The sequence below is a fragment of the Podarcis melisellensis genome (genome assembly GCF_964234715.1).
Source record: "Podarcis melisellensis genome assembly, chromosome: 5".
Classification (NCBI taxonomy): Eukaryota; Metazoa; Chordata; class Lepidosauria; order Squamata; family Lacertidae; genus Podarcis; species Podarcis melisellensis.
The window spans coordinates 7,080,752-7,104,087 of NC_138537.1; the positions used below are offsets into that span (position 1 = coordinate 7,080,752).

General features: G+C 43.5%; 1 protein-coding gene across 2 annotated transcripts; it reads right to left on the reverse strand.

Annotated features, from left to right (window-relative positions):
- Positions 1–3,345: 3,345 nt before the first annotated feature.
- LOC309369811 (cytochrome P450 2J4-like) lies at positions 3,346–21,580 on the reverse strand. Of its 2 annotated transcripts, XM_081911150.1 has the most exons (9): positions 21,291–21,579; positions 17,513–17,675; positions 16,122–16,271; positions 15,550–15,710; positions 13,623–13,796; positions 12,411–12,552; positions 6,509–6,696; positions 5,573–5,714; positions 3,346–3,683 (listed from the first exon to the last, which is right to left on the reverse strand). In XM_081911150.1, the coding sequence occupies exons 1-9, from the start codon at positions 21,459–21,461 to the stop codon at positions 3,484–3,486; spliced, it is 1,491 nt and encodes a 496-aa protein (XP_081767276.1). In that variant the 5' UTR covers positions 21,462–21,579; the 3' UTR covers positions 3,346–3,483. The 2 variants fall into 2 exon arrangements, with proteins under 2 accessions (XP_081767276.1, XP_081767277.1); XM_081911151.1 differs by lacking the exon at positions 5,573–5,714 and having other exon boundaries at positions 3,430–3,683; positions 21,291–21,580.
- Between the last annotated feature and the right edge of the window lie 1,756 nt (positions 21,581–23,336).

The window sequence follows — 23,336 nt, forward strand, 5'->3', positions numbered from 1 at the left end:
CTGAAAGACACAAATAAAGACATGTAGATACGTTTCTGTCTGTGTCTGATTCCCCTCCCTGGGGATATGCAGGGAGGAGGAGAAGGAGGAGAAGCAGTTGGTGTGTTTTCCTCACAGCCTGAGGAAAATCGCCGGAACGGACCTCGAGTATGTTGTTTTCTGCCGGGAGTCGCCGGAGGGAGGTCTAAGGAATTCAGCTGGTGCCTGAACAGATAGGCACATACCTCTGAGACGGGCTAGAATTCAAACAGTGGTAGCAGATAGGCACATACCTCTGAGACGGGCTAGAATTCTAACAGGGCCATCCCTATGGGTCCTGTCCATCCCTATGGGTGCCGCTCGCCCCATCCCATTCATCCCTATGGGCGGTTCGTCCAGCCCCAGGTACCCGAGAGGCTTCCTCCGCCACTGTCCAGTGGTCCATGTTCTAATCTTGTTTACCAAATGCCTTTATCTTTGGGGGTTTTTCTGGTGATTTATTGTAAGGGAATCTTCATTACAATATTGTTCTAAGGCTGGAATCCTTGATAAAATTGCAGCAGCATCTGCATACAGCAGAACTGAAATCCAATGATGGTGTAGCTTGGAAGAGTGGAGCTTTTGTCTGCTTAGGCTTTTAACCAGGTCGATAAAAGCCTTCAATCAATGTTTGTGGCCTCTAACTTGTGCCAGAGATTAGATCTAGAGATGGAATCAAAGGCCCCCTTTAGATCAATAAAGGCGACGTATAGTGATACCACGCTCCATGATGAGTATTTCTCCTTGAGATGTTGGAGCATCATATAGTGGTCTATCTTACCCTTGCCTTCTCTAAATCCCACCTGTTGAGATATACTCAAATGAAAATCAGCTACTCTGCACTCAAATTTAACTGCAGGTTCTTATAATATGAAAATCACAAAAGCACACTCCAACAACAACAACAACACTGACCCCTGCAGGTAATTGCTGCCGTTTGGAATGAAAGCATGTTTGTGCTCAACTTGTGCAGCAAGAAAAAATAAGTTTCCTCAGGAAATCAACCTTTAACCTCATGAATAAAAAGACTGGGGTGTAATGCTGGTTTCTTTCTTTACACCTGATGTTACTGTCTAGGACGAGGCTTCATTTACACCTGAAGCCTGATCCATTACCTCCTGTAGCTGGCACCCTGAAATGGGTTTTAGTTACACAGCCAGCACTATCCAAATATTATCTTCTCCTTTAGCGCCTATCTGTGGCAAGAGTAAAATAGAAGGATTCCCTCGATGCCTAGATCCAGGTTTGGAGCAAGTACTCTTTAATGAGAGAGCCCCAGTAGAGATTAAAAATTACAAAACATGCAGCAAAGTGTGGAAATATAGGCAGTTAAAGCTTTAAAATGTCCCTTTCGAAGTTCCTTCCAAAATCATGCAATTCCCTTAGTATAGAAGAGACTGTTGGTGTAATTTGAAAAAAAATGGGTGAAATTGCACTAAGCGTTTGGCCCATGTCTTGAGCAGCCTATCCTCTGTGTCTGGATTCTGTTTAGAGCTAGCATGCCAGCTGCACTGGGTGGCTTAGAACCCATCGACCATTGGCAACCATCGGACATAACCACCGTATGTAACCATCCTCTGCTACCATTTGTTGGAAAAACGCCACCTTCCCAAGACACCGAGGTGTCTCTCCGGTGGACACCCTCTGGCTGTAAATTGCCCTCAGTCCAGAGAGACTGGTAATAAGCGACCCCTCCCTCCTGAGAGGAGCACACTCGTCTTCTGGCATCCTACTGCAGAAGAAAGAGACAGTCAGTAGCTACACACTACTTTATTTACAGACTCATCCACCCTCCCTTTCTTTAAAGGATGTATGTATGTGCATTGGCAGGAGTGTGAAGTAGCCACTGAGAAGAGGTTTTGCTCAGTGCAAGGTTATCAGCAGAGAAGCTGAAGATTACATGCTGTAAGGTTCAGTATAGCATGGTGAGCTAGCATGGTAAAGTGCTAGTGGATCTCTCTGTACACTTATATCATTGCAAGGTTTACTGTACTTTTAAGTAAACAGGCACTGTCTTTATTTTATTTTTGGCACCTGTTGAAGAATTTCCTCTTCAAACATGCCTTCTAAGTGATTACTTTTATCGCAGTCAGTATCTGAATTTAGCTGAAATTGTTTTTATATATCCAATGGTATTAACTCTTTTCACAAATGCAGTTGTTTTGCATATGGCTTTTACTGTACCGTGAAATCGCTTTGAGATGCTTAATCAGAAGCATATAGTAAAATAAATAAATAAACATGGTTCCTCTCCCCAACACTGCACAAACACACATGTTTGTGGCAGGGAAGAAACCATTCACAGCTGAAAATGGCAGGTTGACCATGATTGTGTGGGTGCATTGTATGAATGCTTTTTAGAGGGCACCCACACAGTGCCAGCACCCAGTCATGGTGAACTTTATTCCCCCCTCAGTTCTTCCGTCTCCTCAGACCTCATAAACTACCCCTACCCGAAACAGAAAAGTAGCACAACCTGCACAGTTGTAGATGCCTTTAGCACTATTATTCTGCCATTTGAAAAGGTGGGGTTTTGTTGTGGGCAGAGACAGCAACATAGAAGGCTACCTTACCATTTGTCTATTCAGCTCAGTATTGTCAGCACCAACTGCCAGCATGTCTCCAGCTTTCAAAGAGGGAATCTTTCCTAGCCCTACCTAGAGTTATCCTACAGTGTGTCCATTTGAAAACCGATATGCACTATCCCAGCAATGGTGGCACAGAAAGTATCTACACCAGACCAATGGCATTGTGGGCTGGGTGTATAGCATGATCACAACCACCATTTCCTTCTTGCTTCATCTGGGGCGTAGAAAACATAATAATGAGGAGGGTTTTCACATATCAAGTAGCCACCCCTAGGCAGGATCTAGAATCAGTCTACAACGAAAGCAGTATGTTGAGGACAGGAATGAACGATTCTGGATCGAAAAAAGCTACATTTTTGTACTACAAATAGGTTAGTATATCAACACAGCACAAAACTCCACTACTGACCCATCTCAGCATGCAATTCTCCATTTTAAATGTCCAATTCAGCACATAACAAAGAAAATACAATGACTCCATAAGCTGAAAAAGAGCAGATTCAACAAATGAGCCTCCTTTCACCTTTGAATGGAATAGGGTAAAAATACCTAAGTTCAGATATAGAATTCAGTCCTGAGCACAGAAACTGCAAAGGGCATGGGAGGTTCCCCTCCACAGGGCACTGAGCCGAGGGGGCACAAAATTGAGAAGACACATAATTGAGAATATCTGTTTGGGGGTGCCAAATTTTGGCCTAGCTCAGAGTGCCATATTATCAAAGATTACCAACTCTGCCCCTGCAACAAATGAGGGATATTTTAATTGGTCCAATGATAGTAGAACTGAGAAAGCCAAGGACAGAATGTCAGTCAAAGTGAAAAATAATAATAATGGAGAAATTTATGGCAATAAATAAATAAACCACGGTAATTATTTTTATATGCTTCCTGATGCACTGCAGCGGGGAATAGCACAGAGTTTGTGAGGGTGGGGGTGCAATGTCAGCCCCAAAACAGGCTTTTTATTGAGTTCTTTCACTCCTTCTGGCAGCTGGAAGCGGAATGCCCTCAACAGGGTGGTTAGGAAGAGGAATATCTCCATCTTGGCCATCTGCTCTCCCACACAGGCTCGAGCCCCTGCAGAAAAAAGAAGGGGGAAGCAGCAGGTGAGACATAACCAACTCCATCTATTCTCCAGTTCATCTGATTTGCTCAGCCAGTAGTTTTAGCCATAACAACAGCAACAAAAAGCTGGAAAACAGCTACTTCCAAAGTACCTCCCTTTAATCCTCTGGGCTGACATCCTGAGGGTCCTGGCTTTGCTCCAGGAAATACTGGAAGCTGACCTTGAGCGGCTGCAGTTCCCAAAGGAAGGCTATGCTTGAAAGCAGAGTGAGAATTTGGATATGGGGCATACAGGTTATGGCTGTATCACTATATGTAGTACTTTGGAAAAGCAGGTCTAACTACTGCCAGAACAGCTTAAGGCAGGGGTCAGCAATGTGCAGCCCATGAAGACCATTTTACCATCCTACGAGCCGCCCCTGAACCAAGTCATCCGCTCAATGAGTCCCCCGCACACTGCACTAAACCAGTGCAGCGTGGCACGGGGACACGCCGAGTGGCACCAGAAATTGTGTCTGCGCATGTGCAGATACTGGAAATCGCGTCTGCGCATGTCCAGATGCCGAAAATTGCTTCTGCGCAGGTGCGATTGTTGGCATTTGGGCATGCGCAGACGCGATTTCCGGCATCGCGCTGCGCCAGTCCGGCCCACAGATGATCTCCGTGGGAGTGATCCGGCTCATAGCCGGTAAACCTTGCCGACCCCTGGCTTAAGGGAAGGAATAATCAAAGTGCACACATTGCCTGTGGGTGAATCCCCAACATCTCAGAGGTGACACCTGGTGGCCAATAGAGGCAGCTGCCACAGTGATGGAAGAAGAAGAAGAAGAAGAAGAAGAAGAAGAAGAAGAAGAAGAAGAAGAAGAAGAAGAAGAAGAAGAGTAGTAGTAGTAGTAGTAGTAGTAGTAGTTTGGATTTGATATCCCGCCTTTCACTCCCCTTCAGGAGTCTCAAAGCGGCTAACATTCTCCTTTGCCTTCCTCCCCCACAACAAACACTCTGTGAGGTGAGTGAGGCTGAGAGACTTCAGAGAAGTGTGACTGGCCCAAGGTCACCCAGCAGCTGCATGTGGAGGAGCGGAGACGCGAACCCAGTTCCCCAGATTACATGACTACCGCTCTTAACCACTACACCACACCGGATCTCATGATGGAGATCCGGTCAAAGGCGACTATGGGGTGCAATGCTCCTTACAACGAAAAGAAGAAATAGAGAGAGAGAGATGGAAAGAGCGCGAGAAGAGGCTGGAGCAGCTGGTTGTTCTGGGCTCACCTTCTGCAGCAGCCATAGCGAAAAAAATATTCTGTACATGGAAGTGGATGCAATTTACAACAGAGTTACAGTTTATAACTAACTCATCATTTTATGTTAATAATTTTTGGATTTTTATGAAACTTTCAGTATATAATTTTGTAAATAAAAAAGGAAGAAAACTGCAATAGATAAATATATATAGCCACTGGATCCCCCAATTCTGATTGGGGCTTTAATTCTAGGAGAATGAAGATTTCAACCTTTCCCCTCTTAAACCATTTCCCTAAACTAAATTGCTCTTCCAGAGATGCTGTTTGCGCCACAGCAGGGATAGCCAATGTGTTACCCTCCAAGTGCCACTACAACTCCTATCAGCTCCAGCCAGCATGGGCAAGAGTCATGGATGATGGACGTTGTAGCCCAACAACATCTGGAGAGATACCCCTACTCTATGGAGGGAGAATTCAGATTGGAAAATGGTGTGGAAGAAGAATGTTAAATTCATTGCTCTCTCAACACTATCACTCCAACCTGATTTTTAAACCACAGGGGATCCATTCATGGCCCTCCCTCTGTTTAATCACCTTTGACCATTCGCTTGTTTGAAACAAGCTACTAAATGTGGCCATGATTATTTCTACATTTACCTGCTCCAAATGGCAGGTATTCTTCTCTAGACCTGAAATTTCCATCCGTGTCCAAAAAATGGTGTGGGTTGAACTCTTCAGGTGTTTCCCATCGCGTGGGATCGACAAGAACAGAGTTCAGATCTGTAATAACAGCTGTCCTCTGAAAAGAAGAAACAGTTGGCTCAGAATGCATCTGGAACAGCAGAAAACAGTTTTGCCAATTCACTGCCCCAGTAATCAATCTTAAGACATTTCTCACATACAAAGATACAGTCTATATTTATGGTGTACAATAATCATAATATTGGATTCTAATTCTGATTTGGTGCATCAGAATATAGTGTGTGTCAGCCCAAAGCCCATCAGAGGCTGCTGAGTTCAACACAGGGCGTGTTTGAGGCTGCTCTCCTCCTGCTTCAATTTGTTGTTGGGAATTATATAACTTTTCTTTCCCTTTTGACAGAAGTGAATGAGATTGGCATGCATTGCTAATCCCTCACAGGTGGAAAAAGCCTGCCAAATTATAGGAAAGCAGGTCCAGGGATTCTTGTACTGGATACTTTCCTTGCAAGTTTTTATGCCTTTGGAGGTTAGATGACCATCTCTTATGGATGTTGTAGTTGAGATTCCTGTATTGCAAGGAGTTGGACTAGATGACCCTCAGCGTCCCTTCCAACTCTACATTTCTATGATTATATGTATCTTGATAAAACTTGTTATGTGTTTGGGTTTCATCCTCTCATTCCAGATCACTTATGCAATAGTCTGTTCCTTGTATTTGTCATAATAGAATTTTTTAACTTTCAGGTTATTAATCTTCAGATATTATTTTTTTCGAGAGAGGGGAGATCCTTCTCCCTCAGATTTTGTGCTACATGTGTGCATTTAAAGTGCCACTATCAGATGCTCTTTGCTTTCAAAATATACAGCTGTTGCCTTATCTATTTCCTGTACCTTTGGAATGTGAAAACCATGCATTTCCATATCCTTTGCACTTCGCCTGGGAATCCCAATTAATAAGGGATATTTTGCACGCAAAATTTCATGCGTCACCGCATTGGTGTAAGGCAGTTTCTTTCGATCTTCATAGCAAATGGGAAGGGAGGAACCTAAAACATCTTCCATCTCCTTGTAGACTTTATCTGCAGGAAAAAGTGAGAAATTAAGCTTTACCATATTTTAAAATCCACTAGTTTTAATCTGAGAAACACACAGCAACTAGACTGTAGAGGGTGGGATGAAAAGACCCCAGTATATTAAGTGAGGCTCATTGGTAGTTGCTGGCGGCACCCTGAAAATAAGAAGTTAACAATTAAATACTGTGAATGCAGCTGCATGTGGAAAAGGTCTATTGCTCTGTGGTAGAACATCTGCTTTGCATGCAGAAGGTCCGTGATTCAATTCCCAGAATCTCCAGGTAGGGCTGGGAATGTTCCTTCCCAGAAATCCCGGAGAGCTGATGGCAGTCAGTGTAGGCAATACTGAGCTGGATGGACCCTGGCCCTGACTCAGCAGCAGCCAGTTTCTCATGTTTCCACAAATTCAGAGGGGAGTTCCTTGCTCTCTGAGAAGACTATTTCACCAGGAGCCAGATGAAATGTTTCTTTCACCCACTCAGTTCTGCCCTTACTGAAACTCAGTGCCTGGCTTCTCTCCCACACAGAACAGGATTGCAGCCAATGCATGGAGGCTAGTTAGCACAATTCTATGTCTGCCCATTTCTCCCTGTCTTCCTCCTAGCAAAGTGGTTGCTTGGCCACAGTGGTGACCCACACTGTGCCCTGCTCAGCCATACCTCAAGGCAAATACCTGTGGCTGCCGTTGGAAGATTCAGGACAGGGTAAGGAAAGTACTTCTTCATATAATGTAAAGGGACCCTTGACCATTAGGTCCAGTCGTGGCCGACTCTGGGGTTGCGGCGCTCATCTCGCTTTATTGACCAAGGGAGCCGGCGTACAGCTTCCGGGTCATGTGGCCAGCATGACTAAGTTGCTTCTGGCGAACCAGAGCAGCGCATGGAAACACGGTTTACCTTCCCACTGGAGTGGTACCTATTTATCTACTTGCACTTTGACGGACTTTTGAACTGCTGGGTTGACATGAGCAGGGACCGAGCAACGGGAGCTCACCCCATTGCGGGGATTCGAACCGCGACCTTCTGAAGGAGGAACGTGTAGCTACGCTCCAAAGAATTAGAGACCTGGAGAATTAGAGAGCTGGAGCTCTTCTTGGAAGCAACAGAGCACACCATCTCCATCAAGGAGGAGACAGGGGACTCCCCTGAGAAGGAGGCTAGTTCACCAACACAGGAGCCAGATATATGGAGAAACGTGACTCAAAGAAGTAGGAGGCCCAGGGTTCGCTCTGATTGTTTAGAAATACACAATCGCTTTGAGGTCCTCTCCCCTAGCATGGAAGACGAAGAGCAGACTCCATTTGAGGATCTCTCCCTCATTACAGTCGATCAGGTATATGAAGACGAGCAGCAAAGTCAGTCCTCAGGGAATGTGCAGGCGACCTTGGAACGGACAGCTCATGGAAGAACCCCGACCAGACCTAAGAGGAGGCGTGTAGTGGTGATAGGGGATTCCCTACTGAGGGGAACAGAAGCAGTGATCTATGGCCCTGACAAGATGACTCGGGAAGTGTGCTGTCTCCCCGGGGCTAAGATCCAAGATGTAACTGAACGACTGCAAGGAATCATAAAACCCACTGACAAATACCCCTTCCTCTTGGTTCACGTGGGAACCAATGACACTGCAAGCAATAGCCTCCAGAAGATCAAAAGAGATTATGAGGCTCTGGGCAGGAAATTGAAGCAATTAAATGCACAAATTGTCATCTCATCTGTCCTCCCAGTTGAATGACGTGGCCCAGGGAGAGAGGGGAAAATAGTGGAAGTGGCTTCGCAACTGGCTTCGCAAATGGTGTAAACAGGAACAGTTTGGATTCTTAGATCACGGACTGCAGTTTCTTGAAGATGGACTTCTGGCAAGCGATGGGCTGCACCTCACAACGGTTGGGAGGAATGTTTTTGCAAAAAATATCAGAAACCTCATCAGGAGGGCTTTAAACTGACTAATGTGGGGGAGGGAGACAGTGCTCCTGAAGGTAGGAGTCTATCAATTGATGAAGATGATCATCTAAATGTCATAGACCGAATGGAGCAAACAGCACGCAGACCTAGTGGTGGGAGGAAAAAATCCTTAAATAAGAGACACGGGGGAATGATTAATGGACTTCAATGCCTGTACACTAATGCACAAATCATGGGAAATAAACAAGATGAGCTTGAGCTCTTGGTACAGCAAACTAAATATGACATAATAGGCATCACTGAAAACTGGTGGGATAAGTCCCACAATTGGAATGTAATAATGGAGGGATACAATCTATTTCAGAGAAACAGACCAGACAAGAAAGGAGGAGGAGTGGCGTTATATGTCAGGGATGTGTATACCTGTGAAGAGATCCAAGATTTAGAACCTCAAAGCCAAAGTGAGAGCATTTGGGTCAAAATTAAGGGAGAGAAGAATAACAGGGACCTCATTGTGGGAGTTTACTATAGATCCCCAAGCCAAACGGAGGACATAGATGATGCCTTCCTGGAACAGATGGCCAAGCATGCAAAAGGAAGGGAGATAGTAGTAATGCGGGACTTCATTTACCCAGATATTTGTTGGATGTCAAACTCAGCCAAGAGCATAAGGTCAAACAGATTCCTCACTGGCCTTGCAGACAACTTCATTGTCCAGAAAGTGGGAGAAGCAACAAGAGGAACAGCCATTTTAGATCTGGTCCTAACCAATGTTGATGACCTGGTTAGTGGGGTAGAAGTGGAAGGATCATTAGGTGCGAGTGATCATGCTCTTCTGAAGTTTACTATACAGCGGAAGGGAGCAGCCAAGCATACTAGGACTCAATTTCTTGACTTTAAGAAAGCCGACTTCATAAAACTTAGGGAAGTGCTGGGTGAGATCCCATGGAGAGTAATACTAAAAGGAAAGGGAGTTCATGATGGCTGGGAGTTTGTTAAGAGGGTGATAGTAAAAGCACAACTTCAGGCAATACCAATGAGACGGAAATATGGAAGGTGCCTAAAGAAGCCAGGGTGGCTATCTAAAGAACTTTTAACTGAGTTAAGACTAAAAAAGGATGTGTACAAAAAATGGAAAAGGGGGGAAAGCACCAAAGAGGAATTCAAACAAATAGCCAGCACGTGTAGACACAAAGTCAGAAAAGCTAAGGCACAGAATGAACTCAGGCTTGCTAGAGAGGTTAAAAGCAACAAAAAAGTCTTTTATGGGTATGTTCGTAGCAAAAGGAAGAACAAAGAAACAGTGGGGTCACTTAGAGGAGAAGATGGTGAAATGCAAACAGGGGACACAGAAAGGGCTGAAATCCTCAATGCCTTCTTTGCCTCAGTCTTCTCCGATAAAGAAAACAATGCCCAACCTGAAGAATTTGGAGCAAATGATTCAGCACAGGACAGCCCAGAATAACTAAGGAGATAGTACAAGAATTCTTGGCTAGTCTAGATGTATTCAAGTCTCCAGGGCCAGATGAACTGCATCCAAGAGTATTAAAAGAACTGGCAGATGTGATCTCAGAACCACTGGCAGTCATCTTTGAGAATTCCTGGAGAACAGGCGAAGTCCCGGCAGACTGGAGGAGGGCAAATGTTGTCCCTATTTTCAAAAAGGGGGAAAGAGAGGACCCAAATAATTACCGCCCAGTCAGCCTGACATCAATACCAGGGAAGATTCTGGAGCAGATCATTAAGCAAACAGTCTGTGAGCACCTAGAAAGGAATGCTGTGATCACCAATAGTCAGCATGGATTTCTGAAAAATAAGTCATGTCAGACTAACCTGATCTCGTTTTCTGACAGAATTACAAGCCTGGTAGATGAAGGGAACACAGTGGATGTAGCCTACCTTGATTTCAGCAAGGCATTTGACAAGGTGCCCCATGATATTCTTGTAAAGAAGCTGGTAAAATGCGGTCTTGACTATGCTACCACTCAGTGGATTTGTAACTAGCTGACTGACCGAACCCAAAGGGTGCTCATCAATGGTTCCTCTTCATCCTGGAGAAGAGTGACTAGTGGGGTGCCACAGGGTTCTGTCTTGGGTCCGGTCTTATTCAACATCTTTATCAACGACTTGGATGATGGACTCAAGGGCATCCTGATCAAATTTGCAGATGACACCAAACTGGGAGGGGTGGCTAACACCCCAGAGGACAGGATCACACTTCAAAACGACCTTGACAGATTAGAGAACTGGGCCCAAACAAACAAGATGAATTTTAACAGGGAGAAATGTAAAGTATTGTACTTGGGCAAAAAAAATGAGAGGCACAAATACAAGATGGGTGACACCTGGCTTGAGAGCAGTACATGTGAAAAGGATCTAGGAGTCTTGGTTGACCACAAACTTGACATGAGCCAACAGTGTGACGCGGCAGCTAAAAAAGCCAATGCAATTCTGGGCTGCATCAATAGGAGTATAGCATCTAGATCAAGGGAAGTAATAGTGCCACTGTATTCTGCTCTGGTCAGACCTCACCTGGAGTACTGTGTCCAGTTCTGGGCACCACAGTTCAAGAAGGACCCTGACAAACTGGAACGTGTCCAGAGGAGGGCAACCAAAATGGTCAAAGGCCTGGAAACGATGCCTTATGAGGAACGGCTAAGGGAGCTGGGCATGTTTAGCGTGCAGAAGAGGAGGTTAAGGGGTGATATGATAAAGTAAAGGTAAAGGTACCCCTGCCCGTACGGGCCAGTCTTGCCAGACTCTGGGGTTGTGCGCCCATCTCACTTAAGAGGCCAGGGGCCAGCGCTGTCCGAAGACACTTCCGGGTCACATGGCCAGTGTGACATCGCTGCTCTGGCGAGCCAGAGCTGCACACGGAAACGCCGTTTACCTTCCCGCTGGTAAGCGGTCCCTATTTATCTACTTGCACCCGGAGGTGCTTTCGAACTGCTAGGTTGGCAGGCGCTGGGACCGAGCAGCGGGAGCGCACCCCGCCGCAGGGATTCGAACCGCCGACCTTTCGATCGGCAAGTCCTAGGCGCTGAGGCTTTAACCCACAGCGCCACCTGTATCATATCACCTGTGTGATATGATAGCCATGTTCAAATATATAAAAGGATGTTACATAGAGGAGGGAGAAAGGTTGTTTTCTGCTGCTCCAGAGAAGCGGACACGGAGCAATGGATTCAAACTACAAGAAAGAAGATTCCACCTAAACATTAGGAAGAACTTCCTGACAGTAAGAGCTGTTTGACAGTGGAATTTGCTGCCAAGGAGTGTGGTGGAGTCTCCTTCTTTGGAGGTCTTTAAGCAGAGGCTTGACAACCATATGTCAGGAGTGCTCTGATGGTGTTTCCTGCTTGGCAGGGGGTTGGACTCGATGGCCCTTGTGGTCTCTTCCAACTCTATGATTCTATGATTCTATGAACAGCAAGTCCTAGGTTCTGTGGTTTAACCCACAGCGCCACCCGCGTCCCAGGTCTTCTTCCTATAGCACAGAGTTAAATTCTGGAATTTATTCCCACAAGATGTGATGCCCACTCACTTGAATGGCTTTAGAATCGGATTTGATGATTTTTTAGAGGATAAGGCTATCAATGACTGATAAACATGATGGATATGTTCTCCCTCATCCCTCCAGTGTAAAAAGTAGTACCGTATTTTTCGCCCTATAGGACGCACTTTTTCCCCTCCAAAAATGAAGGGGAAATGTGTGTCTGTCCTATGGGGTGAATGCAGGCTTTAGCTGAAGCCTGGAGAGCGAAAGGGGTCGGTGCGCACCAGAGAGGTGCTTGCTTCCATTGCAAAGTTCTCCCTCACCTTGAACATCTGGATAAGACACCATGAGGAGCAGTCCCCATTGCAGAGTAGCAGCAGTCGTCTCTGTCCCTGCGATAAAGAGGTCAAGAACACACTCTGCCAGGTTGCTTTCATCATACGTAGAGTTGGGGTCATCCTTGCTCTATTGACGATAATGGAAAAAGTGAAATGTTGGAATTATTTACAGGCCACACAAAATCTATCTGACCTTGGCGTGGGGGGTGTCTTCCTATCGCAACACCTAATAATATGTTTTACAGCTGAGTGTGCAGGAAGATACTTGGACAGTCATAGACTGGAGTAAGAAAGGATCTCTCCAACACCCTTCTGAAGACATGCAGAATAAGAGATAATAAAAAGAAACCACAGCCCTTTCCAAGTCAGCTTTCAAAAAAAAAAAAAATGGGGTGATGGTGCAAAAACAGTGGCATCATCTGCACAAATCCAGTGCAAGTTTATGGGTATGCTCTCCCAAACTTATTTAATAGTGGTTTGCATTGTCTGTTTGTGTACCTGAAATTACAAGGTGAACTGGGGTGATGTTGGAAATGTTTTTCTGAATCAGATCACACCACTAACAAGGCATCTCAGAGCAGATCTGGGACTTTCTACACTTCTGAATGGCTCTGTGGCTTTGTTGTCTGACCACCCCATCCCACCCCAAAATGAAATCAAGCTGGCTGGAGTAGAAAAGGAGGCTGAAAGGACATCATCATCATCATCATCATCATCATCATCATATATTATTTATACCCCGCCCACTCTGAGCAGCAAAAAGTGATTATTGATCCACCCTACCAAAACCACCACAATAAATCATCTATTACCCCAAATGAAGCGATTTAAAGTCCAATTTTCCCCAATACAGTCGTACCTTAGTTGTCGAACGCCTTGTGACTCGAATGTCTTGGCTCCCAAATGCTGCAAATCAGGAAGTTCCTGCAGCCAGTCAGAAGCTGTGCCTTGGTTTTCAAACGTTTTGGAAGTCGAATAGACTTCCGGAATGGATTCCATTTGGGAACCAAGGTACAACTGTATATTGAATTATCCCTGTATTAGGTACACCCTAAATTACAGAGGGAAAGAATCAAGACAGGTGCTGTTTGAGGGTAACTTCATCTAGACTACACAAAGTAAGTGGGAACTCAGACACAAACACACATTGTAGTGTGGACAGGCCCCAAGTGCCTGGAGTTGACAGTGGATGCTTACTTTCTCCATGTGAAGTAAATAGAAATCAATGAAATCCTGCGGCTCATCCTTTCGTTGCTCTTTATGCCTTTCTAACTCTTCCTTTGCAAATGAAAGTATCAAGTCTGCGGAGGCAAATAACTTCCTATGAGGCCCTGGGAAATGTTTCATGAGCCATGGGAAGACTTCATACAGCTGCAGAGGAGGAGAAAGCAAAAACCACAAGTCACTACCACAAAATGGTTTGGTAACAAGGTCTATCAACAAACTCATTTGGACTGGCACTTCAGCATCATGGCCTGGATTATTATTGAGGCTGTGGCTAAATGTCTGTGGGCGCTCTCTGACCCAGAGTTACTCCCGGATGGCAGGTGGCAGAGTGCTTTTACATCACTTCAGCTGGCAGTGAATTGGGCATACTAAATAGGACCGCATTAGAAGACAGGTTGGGATGTTTAACCAGTACAAAAATGCAGCTGCCAGCAGTCAGTTCATATGCCATTCGTTTTACACCATTCTTATGTATTTTTAAGCCCTTCATGACCCAGGACCAGGGTCCCTAAAGCTGTATTCTCCTTTCAGAACCACAACTTCAGTCTCTGAGCTGCTCTAGGTCCCATCACCATTAGAAATATAGCAGCTGGCAGAATTCTTGGAGAATTTTCCATAGTGGCAGCAAAAACATGAAATACCCTTTCTAGGAAGTTTCTCCTAAACTTTTCTGTTTAGGTGAATAAACATGGTTCTGAAGATGATCTGTTGATGGATAGATGCTGCTGTGTTCTGAACTTAACTAACCTGTCTGTTCTGGTTCTGCTACATATTATTTTAATAAGTTTTTTTGTTGCAGTTATTATTATATTGCTTCTGAAGCTTTGTGGTTTTTTGTTCATTCCTGGTTTCTCTTTAGCCTCTTTGAATACTTTAGAGAAAAGTGAGGAGGATATGTATTAAATTTATGTAAACGGTCAAAGCTTAAGGACACAGTGCTAAGGTGAATTATTCTCACATTTTGGCTCATTTTTGTTGCAAAGAGTTTAGTGCAACATTCATTCATTCATTCATTCATTCAGCAGTTGGTCTGTGAGCACTTAGTAAAGGATGCTGTGATTACTAAGACCCAGCATGGGTTTCTCAAAAGTAAGCCATGCCAGATGAATCTCATTTCTCTTTTTGATGGAGTTTCAAGATTGGTGGATCAGGGGAATGCTGTGGTTATAGCATATCTTGATTTCAGTAAGGCTCACTAGAACTCAGTGCCGTCACCTCTCAGCTTGACACCATTGCCATTATAAGAGAACAAGGGAGACGTTAATGGTGAGTTGTGGCACCTTTTTTTCTAGAAAAATAGTGCTAACTGTTATCATTATCATTCGCAATCATTATTATTATACCCTGCTGAGTATAATAATAGGGTAGGACTTGAATCAATGGCTTCAATTTTCAAGAAAGGAGATTCTGACTGAATATCATCAAGAACTTTCTGGCAGCAAGAGCTGTTTGACAGTGGAATGGATGCCCTCAGGAGGTTGTGGACTTTCCTTCCTTGGTATCAGCTTGGCTGCAGAAGTTGTTGGAAGGAGGCATACAAGATGGGCCATCCAACCCGGATTTTAATCCACATATCCCTGCAATGAATCGAGTACTCTGGGGGCTCATGCATACTTCTGCTTGTGCCCTGCTTTCTAGACACGGATCCAAACGGTTTTTCACTTTCCTGCCACTTTCCCCAGGAAAACCCACTGTTTATCACTGAATTGGAACATCAACTCACAGAAGAAGCAACTGACATATGTTCCAATTCAGTGGCGAACAGCAGGTTTTCCAGGGGGAGAAACCTGCAGGACAAATGGAAGTGTAGATGAGCCCTAAGATTTAGGAGTACTGCCAAAATGTTCTGTGAATGCTTATTTGAGTTAGGGCCTCTGGGGATCAAAAGTCTACTCACCAAGTGAAGTGCGTTATTTGAATCTTTCAAGATGCAATCAATGGCATCGATCAATTTTTGGAATTTTTCATCTTCAAGAGAAAATCGGTATCCAAAAGCCAAAACACATATCAAGCTGGAAACTGCATTAGTGATGGGGAGTGAAAAATCATGTGGCTGCCCTGCAAATGAAATCATTTACATTTATATCTCGGAAAGCTGCTAGGATCAATTGCTATTTTAAAAATATTTGAATAAAAGTGAAAATGTATGAAATTCCATCCCAAAATGTGCAGAGATTGTGCATAAAGATCTCTGCAAACTGGGATAGGTATCAGCATCATTACTTACCATATTTACATGAATGTAATGTGCACCTTTTTTGGCCAAATTACAGTGTGAAAATTAGGGTGCACATTAGATTTGATGGCACATTTGCATTCACCAGCAAATACTTTGTTGGTTTCAAGGTTTTGAAAACTGAGGTGTTCATTAGATTGGAGGGTGATTTGATTCATGTAAATACGGTAATATCACATACTTCATAGATTGGAGGGTGATTTGATTCATGTAAATACGGTAATATCACATACCTTTTGCATGTGCAAAGACCTCCACAAGACGATGGGCTTCCTCTTGTATTTGGAACTCCATGCCTTTCTTCCCCAGACCCAGCTTCCGCATAGTAATGACACTGAACCGTCTCTGCTGCTTCCAGGTGTGACCATTTGAAAAGACCAAACCTAAAACAGGAAGGAATCAATGAGAAAACATTACTCACAAAAATGGCATATTTTTAAAATTGTCAGTCAACCAAGATGAGACCAAATTTAGTGCAGATAATGCCTGTGCATTTCAGAGATGCCATTCTTTCACAACCTAAGAACTGCAAGACTGGCACAGAATCTGTCTCGTAAAGTGATATTCACCAGCACTGTACTCTTCAGAAAATGCCGAAGAGGCCATCACTCTATCTTGTCTTCAAGCACTGGAACTTATTTCAATATAGCACACAGGATCCTTCCAGATATCCTTTTAATGGTGCATTCATGATTATTTGTCATTGTTAAGTTATTGAGCTGGTCACACTGCTTCATTTCCTTTTCTTTTAATAGTGTTTTTTAAAAAAGTTTTAACATATTAAGCAATAAAATCCAAACTCTTTTATAGAAAGATGAGAAAAGGCAACATATCAAGAAAAGAATACCGAGAGTTGATTCCCCCCATCTCCCACCTGGGAGGTCTCCCCGTTCCTCAGCCTCACACCCTGAAAAAACCCTCCCTGATTTGTCTTCCACAGATCCCTTCTTTTTCTAATCCTCAGTTCTCTGTAAACGTCCTCCTTTATCACAGATATATCAAATATTAATTCCTGCATATAAGTAATACTTATAGAAAACTATCAAAAAATAAGGTTCACAAAAAGCCAAATCAATAAAGAAAAGAACCTAAACATAAAAAGAAGAGACTGCTTCATTTCCAATAAGTGTATATCCTATAACTTTCTGCTGAAATCCTATAATTTTTTTCTTCTAGTTTATTTTGGTTCCACTTTTTTGCACTTTAGTGCCTCTGGACAGCAGTCATGTAGCATTGAGGAGGCATCACAGGATTAATGAAATCAGAATATATTCACCACTAATTCCTTCACTCTACTTCTCATGCACGGAAGAGGCACTTCTTCCTTTCAAATCAGCAAGACTTCCTCTTTCAGTACCTTCCCAAGACTCCCACAAAAAGTGTTATCATAAGTTCATATCACATTTGTTGACTTCTGATTTTTGCACAAGAGCCCAGCCCATGAACCAGATTTTGTGGCAATCTTAGTGCCTAATGACCAAGCTGGTAAATGCAGTGCAATGACTTCTTTGAAGACCTCTGCTGTTGGAAAGAGCTTCGGTTGATGGGCATAGTCAAAGTTTGATTTTATACTGTTCTCTGGAGATAGGGCCAGTAAAACCCATCAGCCTTCTCAACAACCTACCCTTTTTTTTAAGTGCAGCTTTCAGGAAAGGGGTCACCGGTCGTTCAGACAAGACTTCTGGTGAGTTTGTAAGGCCTTCTTTCACCATTTGGAATCCAGACAGTACTACCATAGGATAATGTCCGAGCCATATATTGTAAATGTCTCCATATTGCTTAGCCAGCTGCCATTAGCATCAAAGTAGAAAAGAGAACCGTCATGTTAAAATATAGCAGATTATTACAAGCTTTTGTGACTATAGCCCATTGCCACAGGCATTCAGTGAGCTGGCAAAGGCTTCTTCTTCGCCACAACAGAGTGTATTTCAAGGCTGTCCAGTTGTTGTGAGACTGAGGACTTACCCACACTAAATCTTGTTCTGCTGCCCACCCCCTGCTCAGTCAGAACAAACAGAAGTTCAGATTTTATTCAGATTGACATTTGCTCCGATTTAGCACTAAAGAATGAGTCTTCCATGGGGAAGGAGTGGGGCAAAGGAAAACCGTTCAGAGAGGCAATGGGTACCAAGTGGAGATTTGATCAGGTTGAGGTTTCTATAATCCAAGCAAGGTTTCAGCTCCACTAAAGGGACGCAGTTGGTGCTGTGGTCTAAACCACTGAGTATCTTGGGCTTGCTGATTGGAAGGTTGGTGATGAGCTCCCATTGCTTTGTCCCAGCTTCTGCCAATTTAGCAGTTTGAAAGCACACCAGTACAAGTAGATAAATAGGTACCACTGTGACGGGAAGGTAAATGGTGTTTCCGTGCTCTCTGGCTTCCGTCACGGCTCCCTTGACCTGAAAGCGAGATGAGCGCCGCAACCCCATAGTCGCCTTTGACCGGACTCAACTGTCCAGGGATCCTTTACCCTTTTTTACCTTCAACTCCACCGCCCACTTCTTCTTGACAAACACTACTGGGGCACCATCCAGCACCTTCAATGACTGCAAGAAGCCTGTTGCCAAATCATTATACAGGAACTACTACAGAACTGTAAGCTCAGCCTCAGACGTTGGGTAGAGGCAGCTCCAAGGGAAGGGCGCCCCCAGGAATAGCTCAATCACACAGCAATATAGTTGGTGCCATGGCAACTTTGCTGGTTCCTTCTTGCAGAACACATCCCTGAAGGAGTGATACTCAGGCAGGAGTTGACCCTCCCCCCCCCGTGGTAGGTCCTGCTCACAAGCACCAGGTGAGGTGGTGGTGGCTGCAGCAGCTCACAGGTGCTTTTCTGTGCAGCAGTGGCCCTGGCAGTGCTCGGACTCAAAACTGGCTAATAGTTGCTTAGATTTTCTCAATCCAGGGTGGGTTTCTTATAGCCCTTATAATTCTTTATATTGTTAAAAGGTTGGGGGCCACCTCCAATCTCTGCCAAGCTGCTGTGGCAAGATGCCAAGGAGGTTCCAGGCACTCCCACAGGGTCTGTGCTACTTTGAGAATCAGGATGTAGTGGAAACTGTTGTAGCTTTAAGAAAAATGATTCATTCGCATATTTGCAACTGAATTTGAATTGCGGGAGTCCAGATCTTACAGGATGGTCACCTCTGGGGTGGCTTGTTCCCCGCAGCAGTGTAGCACTATAGTCCAAGGCTCTCCTCCAAGGTACTGTCTTTGTTCTCCTTCTTCTTCCTAACACACCTTTGCTCCAAGCAACTCCTCCCCATCCATCTGCTATCCCAAGCCTAGTTTTTTAGAGCAACATTTCTCCTGTGAGGCCAGCCTGTGAGCACAGACCTGAGAACCTTCCTTTGATGTGCTAATCACAAGCCATCCACACCTTTGTCTATTAATGTTTTTGTTCTTAACTAGCCCTGGTCAAGCTGGTTCCCATAAGCCAGCCCAGGGATTCCTTGTGTGGCACAGTTCTGCAGATTGTGTTTTGCATTCATATCCCCAATATTAGCTAGATTCTGACATTCATCAATTTCTTGGGTTTAATGGATGATCTCCCCACTCTACTTATAACAATATATTAGTTAATAGAAATCATTTTGTTTTATGGGAGACATTTACATATATATATATATATATATATACACACACAGTATGTGCACCTCAATTTTCAAAACCTTGAAACCAAAAAAGTATTTGCTGGTGAATGTAAATGTGCCATCAAATCTAATGCACACCCTAATTTTCATGACGTAATTTGGCCAAAAAAAGGTATGCATTACAATCGAGAAGAAGAAGAAGAGTTTGGATTTGATATCCCGCCTTTCACTCCCTTTAAGGAGTCTCAAAGCGGCTAACATTCTCCTTTCCCTTCCTCCCCCACAACAAACACTCTGTGAGGTGAGTGGGGCTGAGAGACTTCAGAGAAGTGTGACTGGCCCAAGGTCACCCAGCAGCTGCATGTGGAGGAGCGGGGACTCGAACCCGGTTCACCAGATTACGAGACTACTGCTCTTAACCACTACACCACACTGGCTCCCAATCGAGTAAATACAGTGTATAGAATATACATATACATATATAGAATATTAAATTCATAGTCAAATATAAAGTCATCCCATATGTAAAAAAGTAATTCACAAACGTATTTTAGAATATTGCAGCTAATATAATGTATACAAAAAGTTTTTCTTTTCTTATATATCCCTGAATAATGTATATGGATTTGCTCCCCCAAAATTAAATACAGGGTAATCATACAGCCAATCAACCTGCATTATATATTTAAAAAATGATTATTGGTGATGCAAACAAGCCAGATAAGATTCGTTATGATGAGAAAATTGAAATCTTGAAAGACCTACTTGGCTCCCAGTACATTTCCCAGCAAAATTCAGTGTGTTGGTGCTGACCTTTAAAGTCCTAAATGGCTTTGGCCCAGTATACCTGAAGGAGCATCTCAACCCCTATCGTTCAGCCCGGACACTGCAGTCCAGCGCCGAGGGCCTTCTGGAGGTTCCCTCACTGTGAGAAGCGGTTATTGTGGAACGCCTTCCCATCAGATGTCAAGGAAATAAATAACTATCTGACTTTTAGAAGACATCTGAAGGCAGCCCTATTTAGGGAAAGGGCCATTCCACATCAAATCAATGCAAAAAACAAGGGCTTTGTCACCCACCGTCTCGGACTTTGATGAAACTTGGTGTATTCCCTTCCCTTATGGTTGAAAGAAACCCCCTTAAATGTCCCCCCTCTATCTGATATGATCATTGGTTATGGAGGGGGAAAAATAAAATGTACGCAAGGCCAAGGATCTCAAGAGGAACAGAAATGCAGATTTCACGAAACTTTGAAGTGCTATAAAAGTAAAACTGTTTGAGATAGAGGGGGGAAATTTAAGGGGGGTTCTTTCAACCTTAAGGGAAAGGTGTACGCCAAGTTTCATCAAAATGCAAGATAGTGGGTGACATGGCGCGTTGAACTGACCTGGAATGAACCGAAGTTTTTAATGTCTGATGTTTTAGTGTATTTTTAATATTTTGTTGGAAGCTGCCCAGAGTGACTGGGGAAACTAAGCCAGATTAAGATGAGCAAGGTATAAATAATAAATTATTATTATTATTATTATTATTATTATTATTATTATTACATTGAAATCCTTAACTGAATTTACTATGTGTACAATTAAAGTTGCTATAGCATGCAGAATACCTGCAGAATACTGTAGTTTTGATGAAGAGAGGAACAATTGTTCCAATTGACAAGTTGCACTACATGTCACACTTCCATTTTCCAGAAGGTTTTACCAACACAACACTTTACTCACCAGTTGCTGTAGAAATAAAATAATCTGCAGTTCTATTAAGCCAGCTTCTTACTCAACTACTAAATGATTTAGAAAGAAGTACCTTCAAGAAAGTATCTTGTGAAAGTATTTTCCCAATCTGCCACATGCCTCCAATGAGAGGAAGTGATAAAGGTCCAGGAGGGTAGCGTCTGTGTGACCAGAGCTGTCTCAGGAAGTGCAGAATCAGAAAAGCCACCAGCACAAAAATCAAAATTTCCAAGATCCCTGCCATTCTCCTGTTGTTATCTTTCCTCTGTGGATTTCTTCTGCTAGTATAGCTGTGTGCATTGGAACATAGTTTCCCCAAGAGTGTGTTGCTTCCCTTCAAAGATATTGTCACTTGTCTCTGTTCATTCACCAACAACCTTTTATACAAACCACACTGAAGACAGATGTGGCAAGATTTATTGCATCGTATCTAATTAGTTCTTGGGCTGCATTGCACTTTGCATGAATTCTTTTAGCGCTTATGTCAAGGTTAGATCTGGTATGTATTTCATTCAGGAATTGGAGTTGTTCCCACGCCTCTGAAGGAAGGAGTGATCTAAACACAAATTACCAGAGGGGTGGAGTGAACTAGGCCAGCCTAGAAGAAGAAGAGGGAAAGCATGCTTAAAAGCAAAAACCCCAGCTTCCATGCAAACACAAGTGGTGCTTACTTTGCACAGGGATAGTGACATCCCTCATTGCAACTTGGGCACGGGGAGAGCCAATGCAGTGATGTTGAGGTAGACACCCCCAGTAACACCTTGGCCCTCCCTGTACACAGACATCAATGCTATAGCACCTTCCACTCAGCGAGTTCCCCAGGCACTGTTACAAGACCTGATTGTGTGTTTCACATACCTAACATATATTTATCATGGAAAAGCTAATTTGGGGGAATGAGTAATACTGCCCCAGGGATCTTTGCTAGAGAAAACTGCATGCTACAGATAGGATTGCATGCCTGTCCCAACCCCATTACTGAGGCCACTTTTATCTTCTGTTCTGCAGCTCTGCTTTGCCCCAGTTTACGCCTTCATGCCATCTGCCCATGCCTCGTCCTCCTGTACACAGCCCTCCTTGCACCCAAACCACCTCCACAGTAAAGCTGTGCCCATGGAATAGATATCCCTGCAGAGAGTCCCACCAGTGTATCAAAGCAGCACCAGTATTTCATGGCAGTGGTGTTCCACCAGCACAGTGGGGCTTCCATCATATTTCATAGCCCCTCGGCCAGTGCATCTTGACTATAGAGTTTTATACTAAATACCCAGCGACCAGTGTGATACAGCCTGGGTTAGTGAATATTTTATCACAAATATTCTGAAAAATCTACATACTGAAATTCTATCCATAGTGCTTTCTATTTTGTTTCCACACACTCTGTTAGCCAAGGAAAGTCTTCTGGAATATATTTAATTCTCTTTCTTTTCCAAACATATGTGTATGAAAAAATTCTTCTCCAAGAGAAAGCACTTCTTAAAGGTAGTGTGTATTGTAGAAGCGAAACCAATACATATGTAGATATATTGCATGTCTGCACAGAAAGTTGCTGTTTGCAGCAGTTTCCACCCCTGTGTAATTCCTTGCCTTGAGGCGGTGAGAACATGGAAGAATTGTGGAGCCACTAAGACAAATAATGAAAATAGTAACAATTATTGCACATTTATTAAAAATCAGTTTAGTTTAATTTAAAAACCATTTAGTTTAATTAATTCAACAAAATTGATGAACTTGATGCAGCAATACCAGCTTTTCAAAGTCTACTAGTAATTTAGCAAGAATCTTAGATACCACATTTCCTAACTATCTCACTGTTCTATAAATTCTTAATGCAATGGATGAGTTTGATGAAGTGATACCAGTTTCCCAATGTCTGATTTGAAGTCACTTAGCAGGAGTCTTAAAACACCATGTTTAGTAATCTGGAGTCAAGTTGGAGAGAAGTTGGATGAACACACTAATACCACATTCCACCAAATATGATGTTGGAAATGCAACAAGGAGTTTCTTAACCACTGTACATAGTGCAGGATAGAGATCAGAAATTTACTTCTATCCAAACCCTTCTAGTTTTGATTCCCCTGTAAGTGGCAGGGAAAAAACACATTCCTTTATCTTC

What these genes read in the sequence shown, in the direction of transcription:
- LOC309369811 (XM_081911150.1), bottom strand. Translation starts at nt 21,461, where the DNA reads ATGGCAGGGATCTTGGAAATTTTGATTTTTGTGCTGGTGGCTTTTCTG. An exon ending in CAAATAACGCACTTCACTTG is followed by an intron (nt 13,797 to 15,549) that starts GTGAGTAGACTT and finishes CCTCCTCTGCAG; the next exon opens with CTGTATGAAGTCTTCCCATG. An exon ending in GTCTTATCCAGATGTTCAAG is followed by an intron (nt 6,697 to 12,410) that starts GTGAGGGAGAAC and finishes TTTTTCCTGCAG; the next exon opens with ATAAAGTCTACAAGGAGATG.